This window comes from Nothobranchius furzeri, chromosome 4, assembly GCF_043380555.1.
Source record: "Nothobranchius furzeri strain GRZ-AD chromosome 4, NfurGRZ-RIMD1, whole genome shotgun sequence".
Lineage (NCBI taxonomy): Eukaryota > Metazoa > Chordata > Actinopteri > Cyprinodontiformes > Nothobranchiidae > Nothobranchius > Nothobranchius furzeri.
The window spans coordinates 58291858-58314976 of NC_091744.1; the positions used below are offsets into that span (position 1 = coordinate 58291858).

General features: G+C 42.4%; 1 protein-coding gene across 4 annotated transcripts in view; it reads right to left on the minus strand.

Annotated features, from left to right (window-relative positions):
* The window catches only part of srpk2 (SRSF protein kinase 2), a 109908-nt gene that overhangs the window by 25991 nt on the left and 60798 nt on the right, over positions 1 to 23119 (minus strand). For all 4 annotated transcript variants that reach the window (XM_015963964.3, XM_015963965.3, XM_015963963.3 and 1 more), the window contains 2 exons: positions 7981 to 8132; positions 3291 to 3399 (listed from right to left, as the gene is read on the minus strand). In XM_015963964.3, coding sequence (XP_015819450.1) covers positions 3291 to 3399; positions 7981 to 8132 — 261 coding nt within the window. The remainder of the gene's footprint in view (positions 1 to 3290; positions 3400 to 7980; positions 8133 to 23119) is intronic.

The window sequence follows — 23119 nt, forward strand, 5'->3', positions numbered from 1 at the left end:
TAGAGCAACAGTTGGATTTTTATCACACCACAAAAACTATTCTGACAGACCTCTTTCACACATTCATCCTTCTACTGCGGACTGACAGGACAGGAGATATCTGAGTAGCCAAAATGTCACAGTTAAAAAACGTTATAGTGTCTTGCTGTTTGTGTTTCAAACAAAAATGTAATGTTTGTGTCTTTGTTTCACTTATTTCTGCCAGAACTGGAACTAAGATTAATGAGTGTGGGAAATATGACTGTTGAATGAACTCAGAGCTGAACTGTCAGTCTAAAACGATGACGTTTCTTGTGTGGAAATGTTTTCATTCAACTTTACAAAAAACTGGAGAGATCATTGTTTACTGAAGGTCAGGCGCCAAACCCAGCAAGTATGTGAAGTTTATGATGACCCTAACCCCTTTAACAAGTCATCTGTAGATAATCCAAAGGGTTCTAATGAAGGCAACTGGACTTCTTTGGTTTCTTGAAGACGTTTTGCTTCTCATCCGAGGAGCTTTGTCAGTTCTAACTAGAATATGGGAGAGTCAAGCTTATAAGCTGTAGCTGTGTTGTTATTTAATGAGCAGAAACTACTCTGAGTACCCCGCCTCTCCATCCCCTAGTTGTCCAGTTGCCTTCATTTGAACCCTTTGGATTACCATGACCTGGAAGACTGAGAACCTTCATCAGCACATCTGTAGATGGCCTGTATTTAATATAATCTGGATTCATGAGCAACTAGTCTCATCAGGGCCATGAAGAGGATGTCTCAAAAAACATCACAGAGGTCATTGTGGCATGTTTCATGTAAAGGACGAGTCCGAACAACATTAAAAACTTTCAGTGTGTGTGTGTGGTGTGAAACTGTGGAACAGAATGAGTGATGAATTGAAGCAATGACCAAATATGATGCTGTTTAAAAAGGCTTCAACTCATGATGTTTACCAAATACAAGGAAGAAGGTCCAAAAGTGTGTGCCTAAACACAAAATGTTTGTATTTATGATATGATCTTGATAAACCACGTGTCATTTGTGTGAATATGTTGCAAAGTAATATGCCAAAAAACTACCAGACTGTCACGTTGAGGGGAAGGTTAGGACCCAAAGTGCAGATTACCCAGACGACAAGAGGCTGGATATGATGTAAAGTAAATATGCTTTATTTTGCAGGACGAACAAAAATAAATCCAAAGGCAGCGAGCCAAAAGTCCATAAATCCAAAAACTCTGGTAACAAGAACAAAAGCTCACTGAGAGCACCAAAACCTGGAGACATAAGCTCATAGAGCACGAAACAACGCTGACAAACATACAATGGACCGACAACCACACAGTGATAAGACAGGGCTTATATAGACTGGGAAGATGAGAGGGAGATAATTGCAGGTGTGTGGGGAGAGGGACCAAGTGAACACAATTACTAAATCAGGGAGGAGGAAGAAAACACTGGTGAGAAAAACACACTAAATACTGAAAGGCTGTAACAAAGGAAAATTACCTAAGAGAAAAACAAAAGACCAGAAAGCATGAACCATAATTAATATTCTAAGGGGAAGCTGACACTAAAGGAAATCACTACAGAAAGAAACTACAGGGGCGTGGCAAAGAGGGGGCCAAGAGAGCACAGGACCTGGGAAAGGGATGTCTGAGGGGGGAAACCTAGAGGGCAAATGGGGAACACCAGGAGACACATGAGGAAGATGCAGACATGACACATGAGGGCGCTAGAAGACACAAAAGGAGCACCTAGAAAGGATGGAGAAACACCAGGAGGCACATGAAGGAAGGGGCAGACGCAGACCACGACACAGACAACATCAAATAACTATTAGTTATTTGATGTCGAGAAAGGGGTGGGATTAAATAAGCTGATGCTTCTTCCTACTCCCTTTTGAACATGTGTAAAAAAAAAAATTAAAAAAAGAGAAGTTACTTAGGTTGTGTGTATTACTATGTGTGTGTACGCATGTTCAAAATAAAGACAAAGACAAAGACAATGAAATGAAGACAATGGTTGGTTGGATTTCCACAACACACTCAGTGTGATGACGTGTGATGTTGATGCACAAGTGGAAGTTAACAGTTGCCCCGCCTTCTTATTGCTCTCAAAAGAACAAAATATGGGGTCAGATGTGTGGTTTGACTGAGGAGTGAAGCGCTAACTAACATTTTTGGTCTTTTGGTGTATGAGGGAATTTTTGAGGGTTACAAGAGTTTATAAGTTGTCTTAGACATCCAATTGTTTTTTTATTTTTATTATTTAACTAAAATGCTGTATGTTTCTTTTCTCTCCTTTTCTGTTCCGTTTCCTTAATGTGTAAAAATGAACATGTGAATGGGTAGCTGAATATTTAGTTTAACTAGTTATAAAAGACCGACATGTGCATTGTGCTTCTGCCTGGGTCTTTTCAGTCACTTGACAATGTAATGTATTGACTATATACCGGTATATTTGTACAATGTTAACTATGTGACTGAATAAAATACAATATAATACTAACTATGGCACACACACACACACACACACACACACACACACACACACACACACACACACACACACACACACACACACACACACACACACACACACACACACACACACTTCTGAAATCTATTTTAATGCATCTGACATTGTGAAGCTAGAATGAAAATATTTAATGCTGCTATCTGTTATTAAAGAAGCAAACATGAGTGAATGGCAGCTAACAGAAACTCACATTTGGTGCAGAATCACAGGATCACAAAGCAAAAACCTTTTAAGTAAAGCAACAAAACCGTACAGATGTTTTACCCAACATCTGCCCATTTAAAGAGCAACAAAAAGAGAATGAGGAAAGTAAAATGTTTATCTGACATGAATTTGTTTGAAGTTGTGGATTAAACAAGAAAAGTGATGCCCCAGAGAAAACAAAAACCAGTATTTGTCTAATACTGGGGCCGCTGTTGATCCGTAACCCAACTCTGTCCTACAGTCTGACCACCATTAGTGTAATTAACACCAGAGACATGTATAAATAAGTTTGTACGCATCAGTCGGTGGAAGGTTACACTCTGCTGCTGAGCCTGTCATCCATCTGTTTCGGTTGCCACGAGAACGCAGCAAACAACGTTACAGTTCAAACTGAAGGCTTTGGTTCCACCAAAAGGTGTTAGTTGCCTCTGTCGTCACGGAAACATGCATGGTGTGTCTGTGTGTGTGTGTGTGTGTGTGTGTGTGTGTGTGTGTGTGTGTGTGTGTGTGTGTGTGTGTGTGTGTGTGTGTGTGTGTGTGTGTGTGTGTGTGTGTGAGCATTACAGACTCACTGTATGTCCCAGCACAGCCATACTGTGGAGAAGTGGCCCCACCCCAACTTTCTGATCACATGGTACCTTCCGTTGAATAAATCCCCGATCTTCACCGGATGGTACCCGCCTGAAAGAGGTCAGGTGAGAGAAATGACGAAGGTTACAGGCAACTTATCAGATAACCGAGAAGCAATGCAGATTGAGAGGAAGAGGAAGAGCAGAAGCAAAGATGAAGAATATGTTTTCGGAGAAAACAACAAACTGTTCTCAACAACAAATTCAAAACAAAAGTCAACTCTCCTTAGCGGAAACATTGAAATGGTTTTGACCAATGACTGAATCTGTGACCAAAATAATGAATTAGGCATAATTAGAAGGACACACAACTCCAGGAGCTGTTGGTTAAAACCTGGGGTCTCATTTATCGAACATTGCGTACAATCCTTACTAAAACCATACTTAAGCTCAGCAAAAAAAAAGTACTTACGCCAAGCAGGTTTGTGATCTATCAGTACGCACAGCTGCACGCAATCTCCACTTCATAAATCGGAGACTAACGAGAATGTTTCTCAGCTGCTTTTTAGTCACATCCCGCCCTCACCACGCCCACTTACTGCCATAAATAATCAATACAAAGTGTCTTGTGGACCACATGCATATACATAAGCCGGCTGTTGCAGCGCTCCGCCAATGACGATGGCGACTGTAGATCAAGGCAGATCAAGGAAGCGCAATTTCACAGACGGTGAGGTGGAGAAATGAAAAGAAGTGCTTTTGCAAAACAAAAAAGAGAAAATCCACAGAGTGGCACAGCGTTGCTGAAGCCGTCAATGCTGTGAATTCTTCAGAGAGATCTGTGGCAGACATAAAAAAAGGGTCCACTTGGGAGTCAATCCCCAGACTCCCAGGTGAAAGTCACCAGTCTAACCAGTCACCCAAACAGAAATCTTCCTTGTCCAAGTAGCCAGGGCGCATGATCAATCGGGTCACAGTGACAGGACACACACAGTCACAGACGCATGACATTCTGTCTCAATCTGTCCCCCTGCTGATATTCTGCATTCTGTATTCTGCGCTTCAGGCTGTGTGTTTGTGTGTGTCTGTGTGTGTGTGTGTGTGTGTGTGTGTGTGTGTGTGTGTGTGTGTGTGTGTGTGTGTGTGTGTGCGTGCGCGTGTGTGTTTGTGTGTGTCTGTGTGTGTGTGTGTGGGGGGGGGGGTCTTGTTCTGTGTGAAAACGAAGCGGTACAAGTGATAATGCTGCAGGATTTCATAATTGTATCCTTCTCAGCAGCAGCACTGCAGGTGCTCTCCATGGCCAACATGTGCGTAAGCCAGGTCCTTAGTCAACTTAAAGTTGTGCACATTTTTCCGCAAAGTTTTCTTTCATAAATCCCAAAGTTTGCGTGGAAAGTTGCTTACGCAGTTTTCCGACCCCGTTTTGTGCGTAAGCAAGCTTGATAAATGAGGCCCCAGGAAGTCGATAAATGTTTCCTCAGACTGAGGAAAGAAGGATGCATGAAGCTGATTTGGATGGCCCTGCAGCTCAGAGGAAATGTATCTAGGTCAAAGACCAGATATAAAAAAAGATCAGATGTAAAAATAAAGGGAGAGGCTGCTCTATGCTTCAAACTAATTCAGCTCATATTCCAAAACCAAAGTAAATATCTGCAATTCAGCTAGTGGTGTATGATGACAAGAACCTGGTGGTACGATATGTATCACAATACAGGAGATTCTATACCATATTTGGAATTTTAAGACTGAATCTTATTGAAAAACTCAGGCTAGTTGCTTCCAAGACACATCTAGTGTTATCGTGACACTTGTTCCATCAGAATGAAGGTGGTAAAAGCTGCTGCCACCTAGCAGTCGGGGTTTCAATTGCACCACACAAAAGAAAAACAGTAAATGTTTACTTGTAAATTCTCAATAAAAATCAATATCATTCAACATCATAACATGGAATATTGCAACATTTCAGTGTATCAATATTTTCTTACATCCCATTTTTAACACTGAAGCACATAGTGCTGAAAACATGGGATTAGGTCAAGAAAATGCATGAAATCTTGATGAAACTGAAACAGGAGGTGAGACTAAACTCAGAATAGGCTGTGTAAGATCGGGTGACATGAATGAGGGCTGCTCAATTAATCAAATTTTAATTACGATTACGATCTGAGTTTTGAACGATTATAAAAACAAAACAAGCCGATTATTTGCTCCTCCCACTTGCGCTGCCCCAAGTTGCAAAACAGTGTTGCCAACTTGGCGACTTTGACGATATTTCCAACAGCTTTTCAGACCCCCTTCTTGACTTTTTAAATCTTAAAAGTACCTAGCGAACACCTCAGAAACATCTCTGGTAACCCTTAGCTACTTTCTGGCTAACTGTCGTCGACGTTTCCTGCAGGCTAGCTAAACACTCCGCCTGCGCTCCGGACCGTTCTTCACAACATTAGGAAAGGGAATGATGTAGTGATGTGTCGATCGCTAGAGAAACAGCTCTTGGAGCCGGTTCCCTGTTGGATTAACCAGAGTGAGTGACACACACCGCACCTGCGGGCTCCTGAGCCGCTAAAAACGGCTAAATGTGCGCGTGCGGCGTGCTAAACACACGTGCAGCTTGCCCCGATTGCTGAGACCGGGTTGGGGGGTGGGGGGTGCAGCTGTGGTTGGGACAATTATTACATTAACGGATGGACGACTTGTAAATACATAGTTTATAAATAAGGTAGAAATAACTTCCTCACGCTGATAAATAATAACTAATCTCTCTGAGGACACGGTGCTAGTGCACTCTCCTACAGCACCTTGACACGACTCAATAAATGTTATGCAACATTTTGTGAACATCAATTTCTTTGCATTTATTTGTTATAAATGCCACTGTATCATTCTTGCTGTCAGTGTTTGCAAGATATTGGTTTTGGGTCTGTACTGGTTAGACTTAAATGAGTTAAACCAAGGTCTATAGCCCTTGGGTCATAGACTATGAGCTATAAGTATATTGGTCTTTTTATACTGGGAATCAGGAGTTATTTTAGTGGCCATCTTGTTTCTTATTTATTTTTGTCCTGATTGTGCCCTGAGCAATTTTATGACTGAATAAAAACAAATAAAATCAACATAAATTGAAAAATCGTCCTAAATGATCGTGATCTCAATGTCAGTCACCATAATCGTGATTATTATTTTTGCCATAATCGAGCAGCCCTACATGAATGTTCTGGAAAGGTGTTCACATAAATTAATAAAAGGAATAATCCTTAAACAATACTTGAACTAATCTCTTGCTGCAACCTAACATATGCACATATACTAGAGTGTGTAGTGGCAGAGGACAGAGAGCAGCTCTCTGGTGAAGCTGGTGTCACACTTATTTCTGAGTAACGATGATTGACTCAGTTATGAGATAGATGTAGTACATGTATGTAGCTACACAGAGCACTGCTCTACTATATAGCTGCATACATTTTGCTGTAATGATCTTGTTGATGAATCTTCCATGCTATATGAGACACATACATGTAGGAAAAGGTAGCAATTATTTAGATTTATAAAACAGCCTGAAGACATCCCTTGATTTCTTCATTTTCATTATTAAATAATAAAACCAGGCAAGAGTTTCACCTTTTTTAACATTTTCTTTTAATGCTGTTCATCTAAATGAAAGCAGTCTATTTTATTCGACTCCTATGTGCCATAAACACAACAGTGTATGAAGTTTATATTAATGCTTCCTGTGATGTAGCTGACACTGGTGTGAACGCTCAGGTCTCATGAGAGTGAATTGTGATGCTCTGACCGTTCACAATCAACTTTCTCAACAACAGTCGATCTGGTGCATGAGAATGCAAGCAGGACTAGAAAAGGTGGAAATAAAAAGAAAAAAGCAAATGTGGTAACTTGGCTTTGTGGTGACAGCTGACTTGAAAACGTTTGACATACTGAAACATTTAAAACCCTCCTTTGTCATACGATCCTGATAACAAACAAATGTTGCTGAAATAAGATCAGAAATGCACTGGATGTGTATTTTGAAGGTCTAAAAATTCTAGTAAATATCATTTTTTAATCAAAATTTGCATAAATACACACCAAAACACATAGAGATATGATATTTTCTCTGTTCACTCAGTTTTTTTTTCTTTCAGACATTTTAATGGTGCCTCCTCAAAAACAGCATCAACATCAGGACTTTTCCTGCTCAAAGCTGTCTGAAATAAAGCAGCTCTTTGTGGCGTTGAAGGAATCCTACACTGATAACAGGAAGTTACATATTCAACAGTGTTTGACAAGAGGGGGTTAATCCTCATCAGGAATCGCAAAATGATTCTTGATTTTGACACATGGCTGCCTTTTAATGAATGCACTGAAAGCTTCTATCATCCTGTGCCACAGCTGAAAAGTAGTCTGTTACTCTATGCAGGCATAAACCAAACAACCTTGAAACGCTCGTGGCACACTAATGGCTTACCAACAACGCTGCAGATAGCATCAGGATGAGGGGAGGAATGAAGGAGGAGGAAGAACAAATACACAGAGAGAAGGATGAGGAGCACAGGGCTATGGTTGGGATGTACGGGACAAATGTTGAGAGAGGAAGTAACAGTCTGAGACAGAGTAGTTCAGTGTGTGTGTGTGTGTGTGTGTGTGTGTGTGTGTGTGAGAGAGAGAGAGAGAGTCAGCTGTGTGGAGTTTTGACCTTTACAGTAGTCCGCGGGGTCCTCCTGCTCCTCATCGTCGGAGCCCAGGATCTCCTCCTCCGGCTCCGTTGGCCCTGCCAGCTCAGGGGGAGGTGGAGGGGGTGGCGGGGGAGGAGGGGTGCTCACCGGGGCTTTCTGCTGGTTTTCAGGTCTGTGAAAATAACAATGGGCTAAACTTAACAACACTGTGGGAAAAGTTGAAATTCTTCTACTTTTATAGCGTTTTCAGCTGACTCACTAATGCCACTGCAGACTTAGCTATAAGAGCAGATGACTAATATCAAAATAATACATTTGCCTACGCTATTCAGTTTTTCAAGTGTTGGTGATCTTAACTGTAATGAACCAGTGTTAATAAAAGGCTTATTGTTCGCTGTTATGGTCACAATGTGTCAGACAGGTCACTTCTGCAGCTCAGGAAAGATCCGCACGACTAGTAAAAGAAACACAAAAACTAGCAAAAACACCACAAAAAAAAAAAACAAACCCATACAAACACCTACACATCAACAAGCTTAAATGAAATTGTTAGTCAGGCAGATTGGGGCAGCGTCTGCAGTGATGCTGACGCTGAACCGGTCTGTTGTGGTGAAGAAGGAGCTGAGCCGGAAAGCAAGACTCTCGATCTACCGTCCAGTCCTCACCTATGGTCACGTGCTTTGGGTGATGACCGATAGAACCGAAAGATCACGGATACACGCGGCCAAAAGGAGTTTTCTCTGCAGGGTGGCTGGGCTCTGCCTTAGGGATAGGGTGAGGAGCTCGGACATTCGGGAGAGAATCGGAGTAGAGCCGCTGCTCCTCCATATCAAGAGGAGTCAGTTGACGTGGTTTGGGCAACTTGTTAGGATGCCTCCTGGACACCTCCCCAGGGAGGTGTTTCAGGCATGTCCAGATGGCAGGATGCCCCCTGGTTGACCCACGTTGGAGAAAGTGCATCTCTGAAGTGGCCCAGGAACGCCTTGGGATCCTACCGGAGGAGCTGGTGGAGGTGGCCGAGGAGAGGACGGTCTGGAACTCCTTAGTTGCCCCCGCGAACCGGACCCGGATAGGCGGAAGAAGACGAGACGAGATGAGTTAAGTTTCTGTTTGCTCTGAGGTTTATCAAAAGTGATGTAGTTTGTTTCTGTTATGAGAATTTCGTTTACTTTGAAAGGAAAAGTGCAACTTTTGACATAAAAACTACATGAAACAGCAAAACGATGTAGAGAACACAAAGACTGATGAAAAGAGCTGATAAACCCAAAATACATTCAGCTTATTTCAACCACCAACACTGATGCACACAGATTACATAAGAGATGATAACAACATTTTAAGTTAAATATATAGCTTAAACTCATCAAGGATGCCCAGATAAAGTATCAGCATCAGAGTTGGACCAGTGCTAGTACTACAACACTCTTTTGCATAGTGTGATCCACAGCTCTCTGTTGAGTTGCAGCAAGATAAAAGCAGGTAAGTCTGCAGCAAACCAAAGTAACAAAGAAGCAATACCTCTATACATGCTTTTCTCACACTGATTGATTCGGTAGAGTCCTTGCAACCAATGGTGCCATGGGCTTTACCCAAACCAGTTCCTGAGTATCTCATGAGGATGCACAGGTGACTGACTAAGCAAAGCCATGTTCTGTCATCTCTCCTTATGCCCATCTACCAGCCACATCACTACTCTTGTAAGGCACTTCTATGAACAAATGACAAACATTGTTATTCATGCGCATGTCAACTAGAACTGCACATATTTCACTGGTAGACTAATATGTTTGGGATGGAATTGTTGCATAACAAGTTGATTAATAAGTCAATAAACAGAATAAGAGGTTAGATCGGAGTGAGACCTCTTTACCACAAACTATATTTGTTGTGTTTTATGCGCAGCAACATGAGTGAGTGAGCGCTCTCACCGATGGTCCTATCTTTGACGTATTTGCACCGGTAAAGATGTGAACAAATGCTTCCGCAGAAATAATAGAAAAATGTAACTATATGCATAAATAATTGATTTAATTAAAATATAATGCAATAATAAAATGTACATATGAAGAAAGAAAAGCACGTCTTGTGAGGAGATCTTTTCATTAGCTGATGGTCTAGCTTCACACGGACAGCACTCACTTTGGAAATATGTGGTATGGATCCATCCCTATTTTTACAGGAGCTTTGCATTAACCTTTGTAAATTCTAAATTACTGATGTTTTTCCAAAAACAACAAACTTTCCAACTTGACTGTAAATGTGCCAGATTGTGCCAACAAGTAATAAATACAAATATCTGCAGGAGCTATCGTGTCTTAACAGCTCCGCGATTATGAACCTACACTCGGGTATGAGTCAGCAGGAGAAAGAAAAACAAGCCAAAATCAAAAAGTCAATTCTGATTCTGGAAAACATAGTGTTCTGGAAAACAATGTGCAACATTTCAGTGTCATTCCGATGATCAGCAAGCAGCTTTGCTTTTTTTTCTAACGAGCTCAGAGCCCCTGCTTCAGGAAGCCACAGAGAAAACACTTCCTCCTGAAGCTGTCACCCTTCACACTGCTCAGCACCTGACCAGGCAGGAAGTTCAACACTTACCTTTAGGATGCACACATAGAACACATTGATGAATCCGAGCCAGTTTGCTGCTTGTTTTCACTCTTTAGACCATATTCTGTCTATTCTCAACTCATTAAAGCGTGACCTCTACTTACACAAACAAAAATACAGAAAACAATGAAAACAGAGTGCTTATTTACATCTCACATAGCTCATTTTTTGTAAGTCCTACATCAACCTTTTGCCTTCTTACAACTCCAGAAGAAAATTTCTCACACTTTAGTTGCCAAATGACCCACTATGCTATTTGATGCTGATGTTTACCCTTTTTTACAGACAACGATGGCCAACGTCTGCCAAAAACAGAAATGACAAGCAGCAACAATGAGCTAAAGCAGTGACGTTTACTCCTGAAAGTTGATTTAAAAGCTGAAAATATCAGACTTCGTAAATCCAAGGATGAAAACTGTACATTCAGGTCATAGTACACCTAATAAGTCCTGTTCTGTATTTCAGTGAACTGCTATTTGCATCCATCCATCCATCCATCCATTTTCATCCTCTTATCCGGAGTTGGGTCACAGGGTCAGTAGCCTAAGCAGGGAGGCCCGGACTTCCCTCTCCTCTGCCACTTGGATCGGCTCCTCCCAAGGTGTTACCTGGCCAGCCGGGAGACATAGTCCCTCCAGCGTGTCCTGGATCTTCCTTTAGGTCTTCTCCCGGAAGACTAAGGCTGGGCAACAAGGCCTAAAATCAATATCACCATATATTGAGGATTTCACCTCGATAACGATAAATGGACGATAACTACAGGTATGCACAGAAACAAAACTCTGTCACATGTGTTGTTGAGTTACATTGTTGCGTGACTCAAGGTGGTACAGCGTTTTAAAGAGACAAGAACGTTGCCAACCTATACACATCTTTTCCTTTTTGTATAATGAAATTTATTGACATGGGAAAAATGATCTTGATAGGTCAGAAATTTTGATAACGATACATTTTTGATTTATTGCCCAGTCCAAGCTCCTTGTATCTGTAATCTCGTTCTTTCGGGCTCTACCCAAAGCTCGTGACCAGAGGTGAGGGTAGTAACGTAGATCGACCGGTAAATCGAGAGCTTTGCCTTCAGGGTCAGCTCTCTCTTCACCACGACAGACCAGTACAACGCCCGCATCCCTGCAGATGCAGCACCAATCTGCCTGTCGATCTCACGCTTCATCTTTCCTGGGATACTTAAACTCGGGATACTTAAACTCGGGATACTTAAACTCCTCCACTTGGGTCATGACCTCATCCCTGACCCCGAGAAAGCATTCTACCCTTTTCTGACTCAAGACCATGGTCTCAGATTTAGAGGAGCTGATTCTCATCCCAGCTATTTCAAAATTACATATTTTATATCTAGTATTGTAAAATGTGTAAATCAACTCCAACAATATTCATGTATCAATGAGTAAAACATGTCTGGACTGAATGAAAAATAACCAAGTTGTCACATCTTGTCACCATTTTTCTGACGTTTTCTCATCCGATTCAGATTCAGAAATGAAGTCATTTTGTCTTTTTTCTGCAGCAAATTGTCTTTCATTGTTTATTCCTACTAAATTTATACTTAATTAGATGAACTTTATAAATACATTGATACATTTTTTTAATTTTTTTTAAATTATCAACTTCAGCATGACTGATCTTTTCAAAGAACAAAAAAGAAAATAATAACCTTGATGCTGCACAGCAGAGGCTAAAATCTCTGGTGATACATTATCAGAAAAATATTGACAAAACATACAAAACCGAAGCTGGGAAATGTTGATAAACCAACAACATGTTTCCAGACACATGATGGAGCCTCTTGGTGAGTTGCTATGGCAACAGGAGGCAAAGGGGGCGCAAGGTCCAAGACTCAAAACCTTAAAATGGTGGCATAGCCAACCTCCCCACTCAGTTAGGGGGAGCAGATAGCTCAGCACTGAGATGTTGTTGCCATTATTAAACTCTGCCACACACACACAGACGATTAGAGACAAAACACACAAGCTGTCAGAGCAACGTCCTTGCAGTAGGATGCTACTTCTTAACCAAAGCTGTCACGTACGGTGTCATACATGACAAACTAAAAGCCTGGTGCTTTTATACGACTTCTCTCACCAATGGCTGCATGAACACTTAGCCCTCAGTAACTCCATGCAGCCAATCAGAATCGTAAAGCTTTAATAAGGTGCAGACGCCACAGCCTGAAAGACGGGCAGAGGACGAATGGTGACAAAATAAGAGGACTGAAACAAAATACCAAAGTGGTAATGTGGAGATGGACAAGAAAGAAAAAAAAATCTTAAATAGAGAAGAAAAAGAGCCGAGACATGAAGAATTATTTGAGAACAGCAGCCAAAATGACAGATCGGAACAGCAGGAAGTAGAGAAAGAGAAACAATACGCAGGGAGACAGACAGAAAAACACATTATGCAAGCAGAGAGAGTTCAGGAGACAAAAAAACACACACACACTAAAAAAAAACACAAAACAAACAAAGACAAACAGATGAAAATCAGTGGTCAGGCATAGCAGAAAAAGAGAAAAACACAACTGACTTATCTACACACAAAGACGCAGGATACACGGCTCCTTTTTAATTACATAGAAAAACTGGTAGGGCCGCCGTATCGCTGAGGAAACAAAAACTCCAGCATGAACAAACATGGAGACAACCAATTATTGTCTCTAAACAATATTTGCATGTTAGTCTTAGGCATGAACTTTTCTATGTCCAACAGATCGGACCGGCACTCTGAAGTTGCAAATGCAGAACTCTGGAGACAGAGGGCGGTGAGGGACTGGGTGACCCTGTAAAGGGTCATTTTAGCACATAGTGGCTCAAGAAAATGATTTTAAAATATATGAAAAAGTTGTCTAGTATCCCTTTAAAGTGAGTTGGGACGTGCAGTTTTAAGAACCAGCTTTTCTCAGAACAAAAGTTTCTCTGTGGCAACATTACTAATTTGCAAAAGAAAGCAGGTCAAAGACAAAACACACTTTTTGGTATGCCAGACACCCCAAGCTTCAAACAACAAGGTAAACGTGGTTTTGAATTCTAGGACACTTTTGAAAAAGTATAAGGGAATTAATGGGATGCAAGACGAACTTTGTTGATTAATGCCATCTTCAAATGGTCAATGTGCAAACGGCTTTATCCTGGTACCTGCACTGCCATCTGTCTCAAACTGTGGCTGTTGAGTTCACCATACATCACAATACCAAATGTCTGCTGAAAATAGGCTTTACTGGAATCCTGTGGCTTTTATTTTCTTTCCCTTTTTCTTAAAAAAACAAAACAGGCAAATATACATAATAGATATAGTTGTTCAAACAATTGTGCTTCCTCCCACATGAGCTTTATTGCTTGGTTCAGTTATTACATTTTCCCATTAGCCTTCTGTTTTGAAATAGTGCAACCAGATTGCACATTAATTGAGAGGACAGCTAAAAATGTTTGGTGTTTATTATATGGAAGGAATGAGGGTCAGAAAGCCAATCTCTGAGTCATGGTTTAGCCCTGTATTAAACTGAAATGTTGAAATAAACAAAACTGTGTTGCTAAATACTATGTAAACAATGTAAATGTTTCAATGCAATAAAGCCACAAGATGCTAGCCTGACAAGCTGCCCTATATATGTGAATACGCTGTATAGTCTGGCTACGACCCGGAGACAGAGCTCAGTCAATGTCTTTCAAACTGTCTCTACATGCTATTGGACAACCAACAGCATGACATACTCACCACTACGGTTGTCAGTCAACGAGACAGTCCACCGTACACCATTAAAGAAGACACAAATAAATCATTTATCTAAATAAAGGGCATAAGTACCTCTATCTGCTTTTGACTCAAAGAAAAGCCCAAGTCTAAATAGTCCAGAGTTGATGCCAAAGCTGTTTCAAACTAGGGGTGGGAATCCAAAACGAACTGGTTCCCATTGTTTCAATTCCAAGAAATCCTTTGCCACTTTTGCACATGATTCCCCTTATCAACTCAAGTTGGCACGAATGACGTCACCACACATGTTGCATAACTTACGAAAGCAGGAAACATGGCGTCTAAGCGGCACAAACGCTCAAAGGTTTGGTTAAATTTTGCAGGACAGGATGGCAATAGGGCAACTTGCAATACTTGCTAAGTAGGTAATTCACCAAGGGAGGAAACACTACAATTATGCAAAAGCATTTGGGCACAAAATACACACTAACTTAAAGTTAATGACATGTTTTGACCCGCTTCGGACTAGTGAATTTCAACGCAGCAGCAGCACGTCCTCTCCTGTTAATACTGCAGGTAACTAATCAGCTAACGCTGCCTATCATGTTAGCGACATTTACCTGATATATACACCTCCACTCTAGCAGACTCCAGCGACAAAGGTCTGACCTGTGGTGAGATGTTTCCCACTCTGCAAAAGCTACAGCAACACTGCACCATACAAGATGGCTCTGCCTTCACAGGGAGCATAAAGGAGAACAGTTGGAAATATACTTCCAACCAACACAGATACAACTGATTATTTATCATAAATAAACTGACAGCTATAATGCAAGAGGGCGTGTGCAATTAGTTTTTTGCCACCTATTGAACAACTCTGGAATTGTAGAAATTTGATAAGGAATTGGATTGATAGGCAGATAAATGATAAATGACCTGCACTTGTATAGTGCCTCTCAGAGTAAGGACTCCAAAGCGCTTTACACTACAGTGTATCATTCATCCATTCACACACACATTCACACACTGATGGTGATGAGCTACGATGTAGCCACAGCTGCCCTGGGGCGCACTGACAGAGGCGAGGCTGTCGAACACGGGCGTCACCGGTCCCTCCGACCACCACCAGCAGGCAAGGTGGGTTAAGTGTTTTGCCCAAGGACACAACAGCAGAATTCTCTGTCTGGAGCCGGGATCGAACCTGCAACCTTCCGATTGCTGGACAACCGGCTCAACCAGCTACTGCTGCCCCACAGAATCAACAATGCCATTTTGATAAAAACTTAACAACTCCCACCCCTATTCCAAACGCACCATCGTCATCTTTCTTCCTTCATTCAGTCGCAGTGACATCCCGCCTACCAAACAATATCATTTGCCTTCCAAACCGATAAGAGCGCTGTGATTGGCAAGACACAAGGCTGGTCAGGCCTGCTGAGGTTCTAATGGAGCATGGCTGGTCGAATGCAAAGCTAAATCATTTTGCTTTAGCTAGGTTCTGTCTAGATCGGCTACCAAGATACTGCAATATGGTTGACTTGACCTGACCATTCCAAGCATGTGATGCAGTAGTGACTAACCCTGGATGCTCCTCTTGATAATTAGGATGATGTGTGTTTGTGTGCATGTGAGTGTGTGTGATCACATTTTCAAACTCAAACACAGAACCTCAGGAATGTCTTGTGTGTTTCTTTGTGCTCACCTTTTAATAGGTAGATTAAATGCCACTGCCCTAAAAACCACAGCTCCTTAAAGTTATATCCCTGCATTAAATAACATCATTTGTTTTATTAAACCCCACAAAAACAGAACTGAATTTTTCTGTTCCAGTTCACCTCATTCTAAAGCATGAGTCCAGCCAGAAGTCTTCCAGGCTTTAACTGTGTCTGCACTGTGCAGAAAACCACTGCATGGTTATGTGTGTGGACATGCCTGGACTTCTTTCTCATATCTGCACCCAATTCTGTGTGTGTGTGTGTGTGTGTGTGTGGGGGGGGGGGGGGGGGGGGGGGGGGGGGGGGTCCATCCACACACCCTGCACTGGCATCTGTAAGCCCAGTGTTAAAAAGAAAACAGCATGTTTTTCTAGGTATATCAGTCTGGCGAGACGCTCACAGGTCTATAAGCAGCCCTCCTTCCAAGTAACTTCAATCATGTCACAGCGGGATTGATGTTCATTATTCACACCTGAAAACCAGTTCTGTCGTGCTAGGAGCTGGAGCTCATCACAGCTGTGTAAGTTCCCTTCCTGCTGAAGTATTAGAAGAAAGTCTTCATACAGGTACCAAACTTTCGAACATACCAGGGCAAATTTAGTTGCAGTAAAATGCTGACTTGGCAGTACAGCACTCACAATATCAGTGCAGAGGTTCAAGTCATGGTTGAAAAAGACAAACTACATCTTCATAGATCTGTCAGCATGACTTTCAATGTTTGACTTTGGTCTAATTCAGCAGAAATTTAGACAATGATCTGAGCTTGGACAACATTGCTCTGATATGGTGTTTAAAGCTGGAAAAGACAAACCAAACCATGGTTTGGTACATCAAGATTCCCTTAATCAGGAGAGCACCACCTGTCTCTGTTGTGAAGGGTAAACAATGATTAATGTAAGAGAGTCTGGACCTCTCTTCTTAGGCTGCTGCTCCCGTGACCCGACTCCAGATAAGCGGAAGAGAATGGACAGATGGAAATTATTACATTTTTATCTAAAAATGAATGGAAAAGTTTAGTTCTTTCAATCATGCAGAAATAACATCTTTGTTCAAAGTGATTTAATGTTTTTTTTTTTAATTATTAAGTGCAACAATCTGCATGCATCATCACTTAGGCCCTGTCCACACGTAGCCGGGGATGTACCAAAACGTAGATATTTTTCTACATTTTGGCCTGTCATCCACACGAAAACGGAGTTTTTTCACATGAAAACTGATCTTTTTATAAACTCCGGCCAAAGTGAAGATCTGCGTTTTCTCCGTGTTGGGTGTCTGCGTGTGGACAGACAAAACCAGAGTTTTAAGGTCTGCAACTTCACTTTCCGCGACAAAAAAATGCTGACATCACGTGTGCGACCTGTGTTTACACTAGCCGACAGCATGGATGCCCTCAGAGCTGCGCTCGCTTTATCAATTGTCCAAGCGCTTTTTGCTTGTTTGTTTTTGCAAGCGGAATTACTGCTCCTTGCGGAAGACCACAGACGAAGGACGAGGTTAAGAATGGGGGAAGTACTGCCGCCTACAGGTCTGGCATGTCCTTAACAACGTATTTATCCGGGTACGTGTGGACAGTTTTTTTTAAACGAGGTGGTGTGGATGCAAGTTTTTGGAGGGGTGGATATTCGTTTTTAAAAAAAACCCGGCTACGTGTAGACTAGACCTAAATCAGTGGTGTGTCCTGTTGTTTGGCCAACACACATCTGACAGCGAGAATGTCATGGTTTTGCTTTCTCTCTGCTGCTGTTGCTCTTCTCCTTCATTGTTTGCAGGTGAGCGTGTTGGGGAGCCGCAGCTGCAGCTAATTACCATCAGCCTGGCCAGAGGATTTAAGGAGCAGCGTGCCACACCTCATCGCCGGTTTATACTCTACTGTTGGGTACATCTAGCCACGTCCTAACCTGTGCCGTAGCTCTGAAATACGTTTTACCTGTACTAATCCTGCTCTGCTATCTCGTCTGTACCAGCCCTGGATTTTCTCCACCTGCCTGAGGTGTGCCTTATCCCAGCGTCGTTCAGCTCCTCTGGCCTCCCACTCTCCACTGCTCACCTGCCTTCCTGGATCCAACATCTCCTCCAGCAACCATCTCCACCCTGTATCAACCTGACTTGCCTCTCCCTCCTGCCCTCACCCTGCTGTACTCAGTAAGCCCGTTCCCCTCATTGTTATGCATTTCCTGGTTCTCAGTTTCTAGTCACTCACACCGCTGTTCTTCTTTTAGAGTCGGAGTCGCCTCGTTTCCTGTCCTGTTTGGATCAGCGCCTTTAGTTACCCTTTTTTTTTTAATAATAAAAGTATTTAATTCTCTCTTACCTTCTCCGTGTGTGATTCTTCATGTGGGTTCTTCATGTGGGTTAAGAAATTACCACCCATCATGACAGAAGCCAAACAGAACTGTTGCCTGCTCTCAAGCTCAAACTTTGACTCATCCTTCAACATAGTTTATTATCTCCAAGGTAGCAGGTATTCCTTAGCAACAAGGGCCCTGAACCCCAGTCTCAATGTTAAGACGTGGGCTTTAGACCATGACTGTCTAGCTCTGCATCTCCATCCTAATGAAGGCATCGTTCATCCTTCCTTCTCTCCATCTTGGCCCATGTCAGCAAGACAGCTGACTCATTCTCTCCTCTCCTCCAGAGGATCCGTCTGTGTGCACAACTTACATCTTACTGCTATTTTGAGGATGCAGTCTGACGACACAGGCGGCGCCGATCCCACATCTCAGTCTGTAGCCTCACAGTGAGGATTGTGACAGGATTCTCTTTCCACCTGCCATCCATTGCACATACTGTACTATGGCTCATTGTGAAAGAGGCTCCTGGCCTAAAGTTGAACTTTTTTCTTGCTGCATGAAAGACAAATGCACACAGTGGAATGAGCTCAGCATCACAATGAAGAAAATCCCCCCCCCCCCCACACAAAAAAAAATCAACTATACAAATTAAATTTGAAATGTTTACCATCCCTGAAGGTCTAAGTTTAACCCTTATTTTTGACATTGTTTACAGATTTTGTGCAAATGCTGCATATAAAGGCTTCCCCAGTGAACCACAGTGATGCAGACCAGAGGAAATATGTGTCACATGAACTGATGAATCCTGAGGGCCCTCATGAAAACGAGATGGCACATCTCATGGGCTTCCTCTTTAAATGTCAAACATCAAGTATTACAGAGTAAGGCAAACTGCCATCAAACTGCATACCAAGAAAAACTATTAGCACGATCAGCCGATAGATCAATTTCATTCATATTTACATTCTTGCAAAAAGACACAGTCAATATCACAAAGGACTTGGCCTGCAGTAAATGGTAAGCTGTTATAACTCTGCACCCCTAACCGGTCTTCCCCAAAAAGCTCTGAAACAACTGCAGCTTGTTCAGAATGCTGCTGCTAGTCTTAGCAAGAACTAAGAGAACGGAGCACATCACTCCTGTTCTTAGATCCCTACACCGGTTACCAGTAAACTACAGAATAGATTTCAAAGTGTTCCTACTAGTTTATAAATCACTCAGTGACATGGGACCAAAATACATGTCTGATCTTTCTCTTCAGGCACTTGAGGAGTACAGACGCTTCCCTCTTTCGTTCCCTTATCTTTTTTTTCCCCAAGGCTCTTTGTCCTGTATGCCCACAGAGCACTTCTCTGCATTTCTTCTGAAAAACTATTTTTACTAACCATCGATTTCATAAACTGGTCTTTCAGTGCGATCGATAAGATTTTTGCAACAATGAGAACGGAGCAGGGGGGCTCCCACATGTCCACAGGGGACACACCCGGCGGGATATATGTTGGATTCCTGGAAGGAGTGGAAGATCATATGCCTCTGCCAGCGGTCGATTGAGGACATCTAAGACATGTGGATATTTGTTCTGATGATCACTGGATTTCTCCTGATTGAAGTGGGAGGATATCTGGTTTTCTGGAAATTTGGGAAGACGGGAGCGATTGGAGGGCGACCCGCACCCACAGAAAGCACCGTTCGTGTGGAGACTTCTCAGACTGGGACGTTACTCGAGGTGAATCGTAAGCTGGACAATGTTCTAGCTGCGATACAGGTATTAGTGTGCAAAATGGATGTCATCTCGGAGGGAGTCACCGGACGGTATGGACAAGCTTAAAATCCAGAATTGGCTTCACTGAAGGACTGGAATGATCAGTTTAAAGGCTGAAGGCAGAGAGGAAAATTATCTCAGCCTGACCCAAACAAATTCTTGCTATCTGAATCTGACGCCCTGGTAGCCTTGAGCGGCAGGCAAATAAAACCCCCACGAAGGAATGCAGACAGATGCTGTGAAAACCCGACCTACCCCCCGCCTTCGGATTGGTGGACTTCAGCCTGGCGAGGTCATCAGCTGGAGGAGTCAATGTGCTCTTTGCTTCTCCCAAGATCTCCCTCCCACCTGTGACTGTTCAGTAGATGAGCGCCGTAGTTGGCTGCTCTCGCTGGGGGAAACAGGATCCCCCCCCCCCCCCCCCCCGCCTTCCTATTGGCGTCTCATGCCATGTTGTGTTGTCTGAAGTCTGTTGCATATATGTTTGAGGTGTTTTTTTGCAGAGCAAAGCTGCCCTCCAGGTGGAAGGTTACTCTGAAGTGTCTTTTTTTCCCTCCACCAATCCTCATGTTACCCTCATATCTCTATTAAGGTAGCGCGACTCAGGGTTGCAAATGACCACAGTCACCAATTCTTGTCATGTGTCTTGCCCATGTATGTCTGATCTCTGAATTGTGTGTACTGAAACTAAAATTTCCCTCTGGATTAGTAAAGGATTGATTGATTGATTGATGATTGATTGATTGATGATTGATTGATTGATTGATTGATTGATTGATTGATTGATTGATTGATTGATTGATTGATCTCATTCATGTATATACACCCAATAGAGCTCTGAGATCCCTTGGAAACAATCAGCTGGTAGAACCACGGGTCAGAACAAAACATGGTGGAGATGCATTTAGTTACTATGCTGCTCATATATGGAATCAGCTTCCCCTTGACCTCAGGTGTGCCCCAACCCTAGTGTTGTTTAAAACAAAACTAAAAACCCTAATGTACTCATCATCCTTTCAATGAATTGTTTATTATGCTGCATCGTCTCCACTGTAATCTGCGCTGTAACTTAGTCTTCTCCTTTAGCTCAAAACTGTGATTCTATCTGTGTGTATTTTAATTTGTGTTTTTATGTGTTTTCATATTATGTCCTGATAATTGTAAAGCACATTGAATTGTCTCTGTGTTTGAAATGTGCTCTATAAATAATGCTGCCTTGCAGTGCCATTATTTTATTTAGCCAATCAGATGGACCCTCCTGTCCTTGATGCCTACACCCAGTTCAGATAAAACCCTCAGAGGGCTGTGAGCTTTGTCACGACAATGGGGGCACAAAATGTTGGTTTATTGCAACTGATGACATCACAATATTCAGCATCATTGCAACTCTTTCAGTCAAAAACTTTCCATGATGCCATGTTGCTGTAGCGCTCGAAAATTACACAATCCAACAATACGATTCAAAGTATTTTCTACCAGTAAGTATGTATTTGACAGACACATCTTGTCCGGAGGTTGCAACCACAGTCATGTTTCCGTTCTATTCAACAATCGCATGCAGTCACTCTTTCGTGTGAAAAAAAAAAGTGTTCACAATGGAGAATTTCCTAGTCGTTTCACTTTTGTAACACATCTTTTAAGATGTGTTGACTCTGGTGTTGCTGTCAGAGACCGATGCACTGGGACAGTTCTTTTGTTGAAACACAGACGTCGACTTCAAGGCCACTGGTCACTTTGGTGTTTGTCAGGATAATTCACCGAGACTGTATTGTGTTGGTGAAACTCCCCAAGGGCAGCCGATCATTCAAAGCCTGAATACAACATTATATTGACTGAGCTGTATGAGACGTCCATTATGTGAGAATACATTCGGGCAGAATGCACACACACGAGTTGGAGAAGCAACAAAAATCTGACTAAATTCTATGATGTTAACTGTGCATAGCTGCAAACACAAAGAGCAGCATTACCTAACACACAACCACAATAACATTAGTGTAACCGTTTTGTCTGTGCCACCCACGTCTTCTGTCTTTCTGGGCCCCGTACTGCAGAAGAACAAGAGTCTGTTTTACTTTGACTGAAACTGAAACATCCAGAAACACACAGCAAACTGCTGGGGATCTGCTGTGTCTTTGACTGTGCAGTGAACTTTCTACATGGAGCATTCCTTTCTCTATAACGAACTCTGCATTGAGACTTTTTTACATTCCAATGATGTCAGATAGCCACAAAGCTGTGCATTGTTAAATCCACCCACAGCCAATGGCGTCACCAAGGGGTGGCCAGGGGTGGACATCGCTTCCCCTGCCCCCCACCCCAAGATCAACTTGTACCAGAGTGATGGGAAAAGAAAAGTATGGAGACGGAAAGGAACTGCTCATGATCCAAAGCATACCACCTCATCAGTGAAGCATGGTGCTGGAAGTGTCATGGCGTGGGCATGTATGGCTGCCAGTGGAACTGGTTCTCTCGTATTTATTGATGATGTGACTGCTGACAAAAGCAGCACGATGAATTCTGTAGGGCTTCGGGCAGTATTATCTGCTCATATTCAGCCAAATGCCTCAGATCTCATTGGACGGCGCTTCACAGTGCAGATGGACAATGACCCAAAGCATACTGCAAAAGCAACCAAAGAGTTTTTGAAGGGAAAGAAGTGGACTGTTTTGCAATGGCCAAGTCAATCACCTGACCTGAATCTGATTGAGCGTGCATTTCACTTGCTGAAGACAAAACTGAAGGGGAAATGCCCCAGGAACAAGCAGGAACTGAAGACTGTTGCAGTAGCATCACCAGGGATGAAACCCAACATCTGGTGATGTCTATGTGTTCCAGACTTCAGGCTGTAACTGACTGCAAAGGATTTGCAACCAAGTATTAAAATGTATAAGTTTGATATATGGTTCTAATTCTGTCCCATTACTTTTGGTCTCTTAACAAGTGGGAGGCACATATGCAAACTGTTGTAATTCCTTCACCGTTCACCCTCAAATAAAAGCTGACATTCTGCAGTTAAAGCACATCTTGTTCGTTTCATTTAATATCCATTGTGGTGGTGTATAGAGCCAAAAAT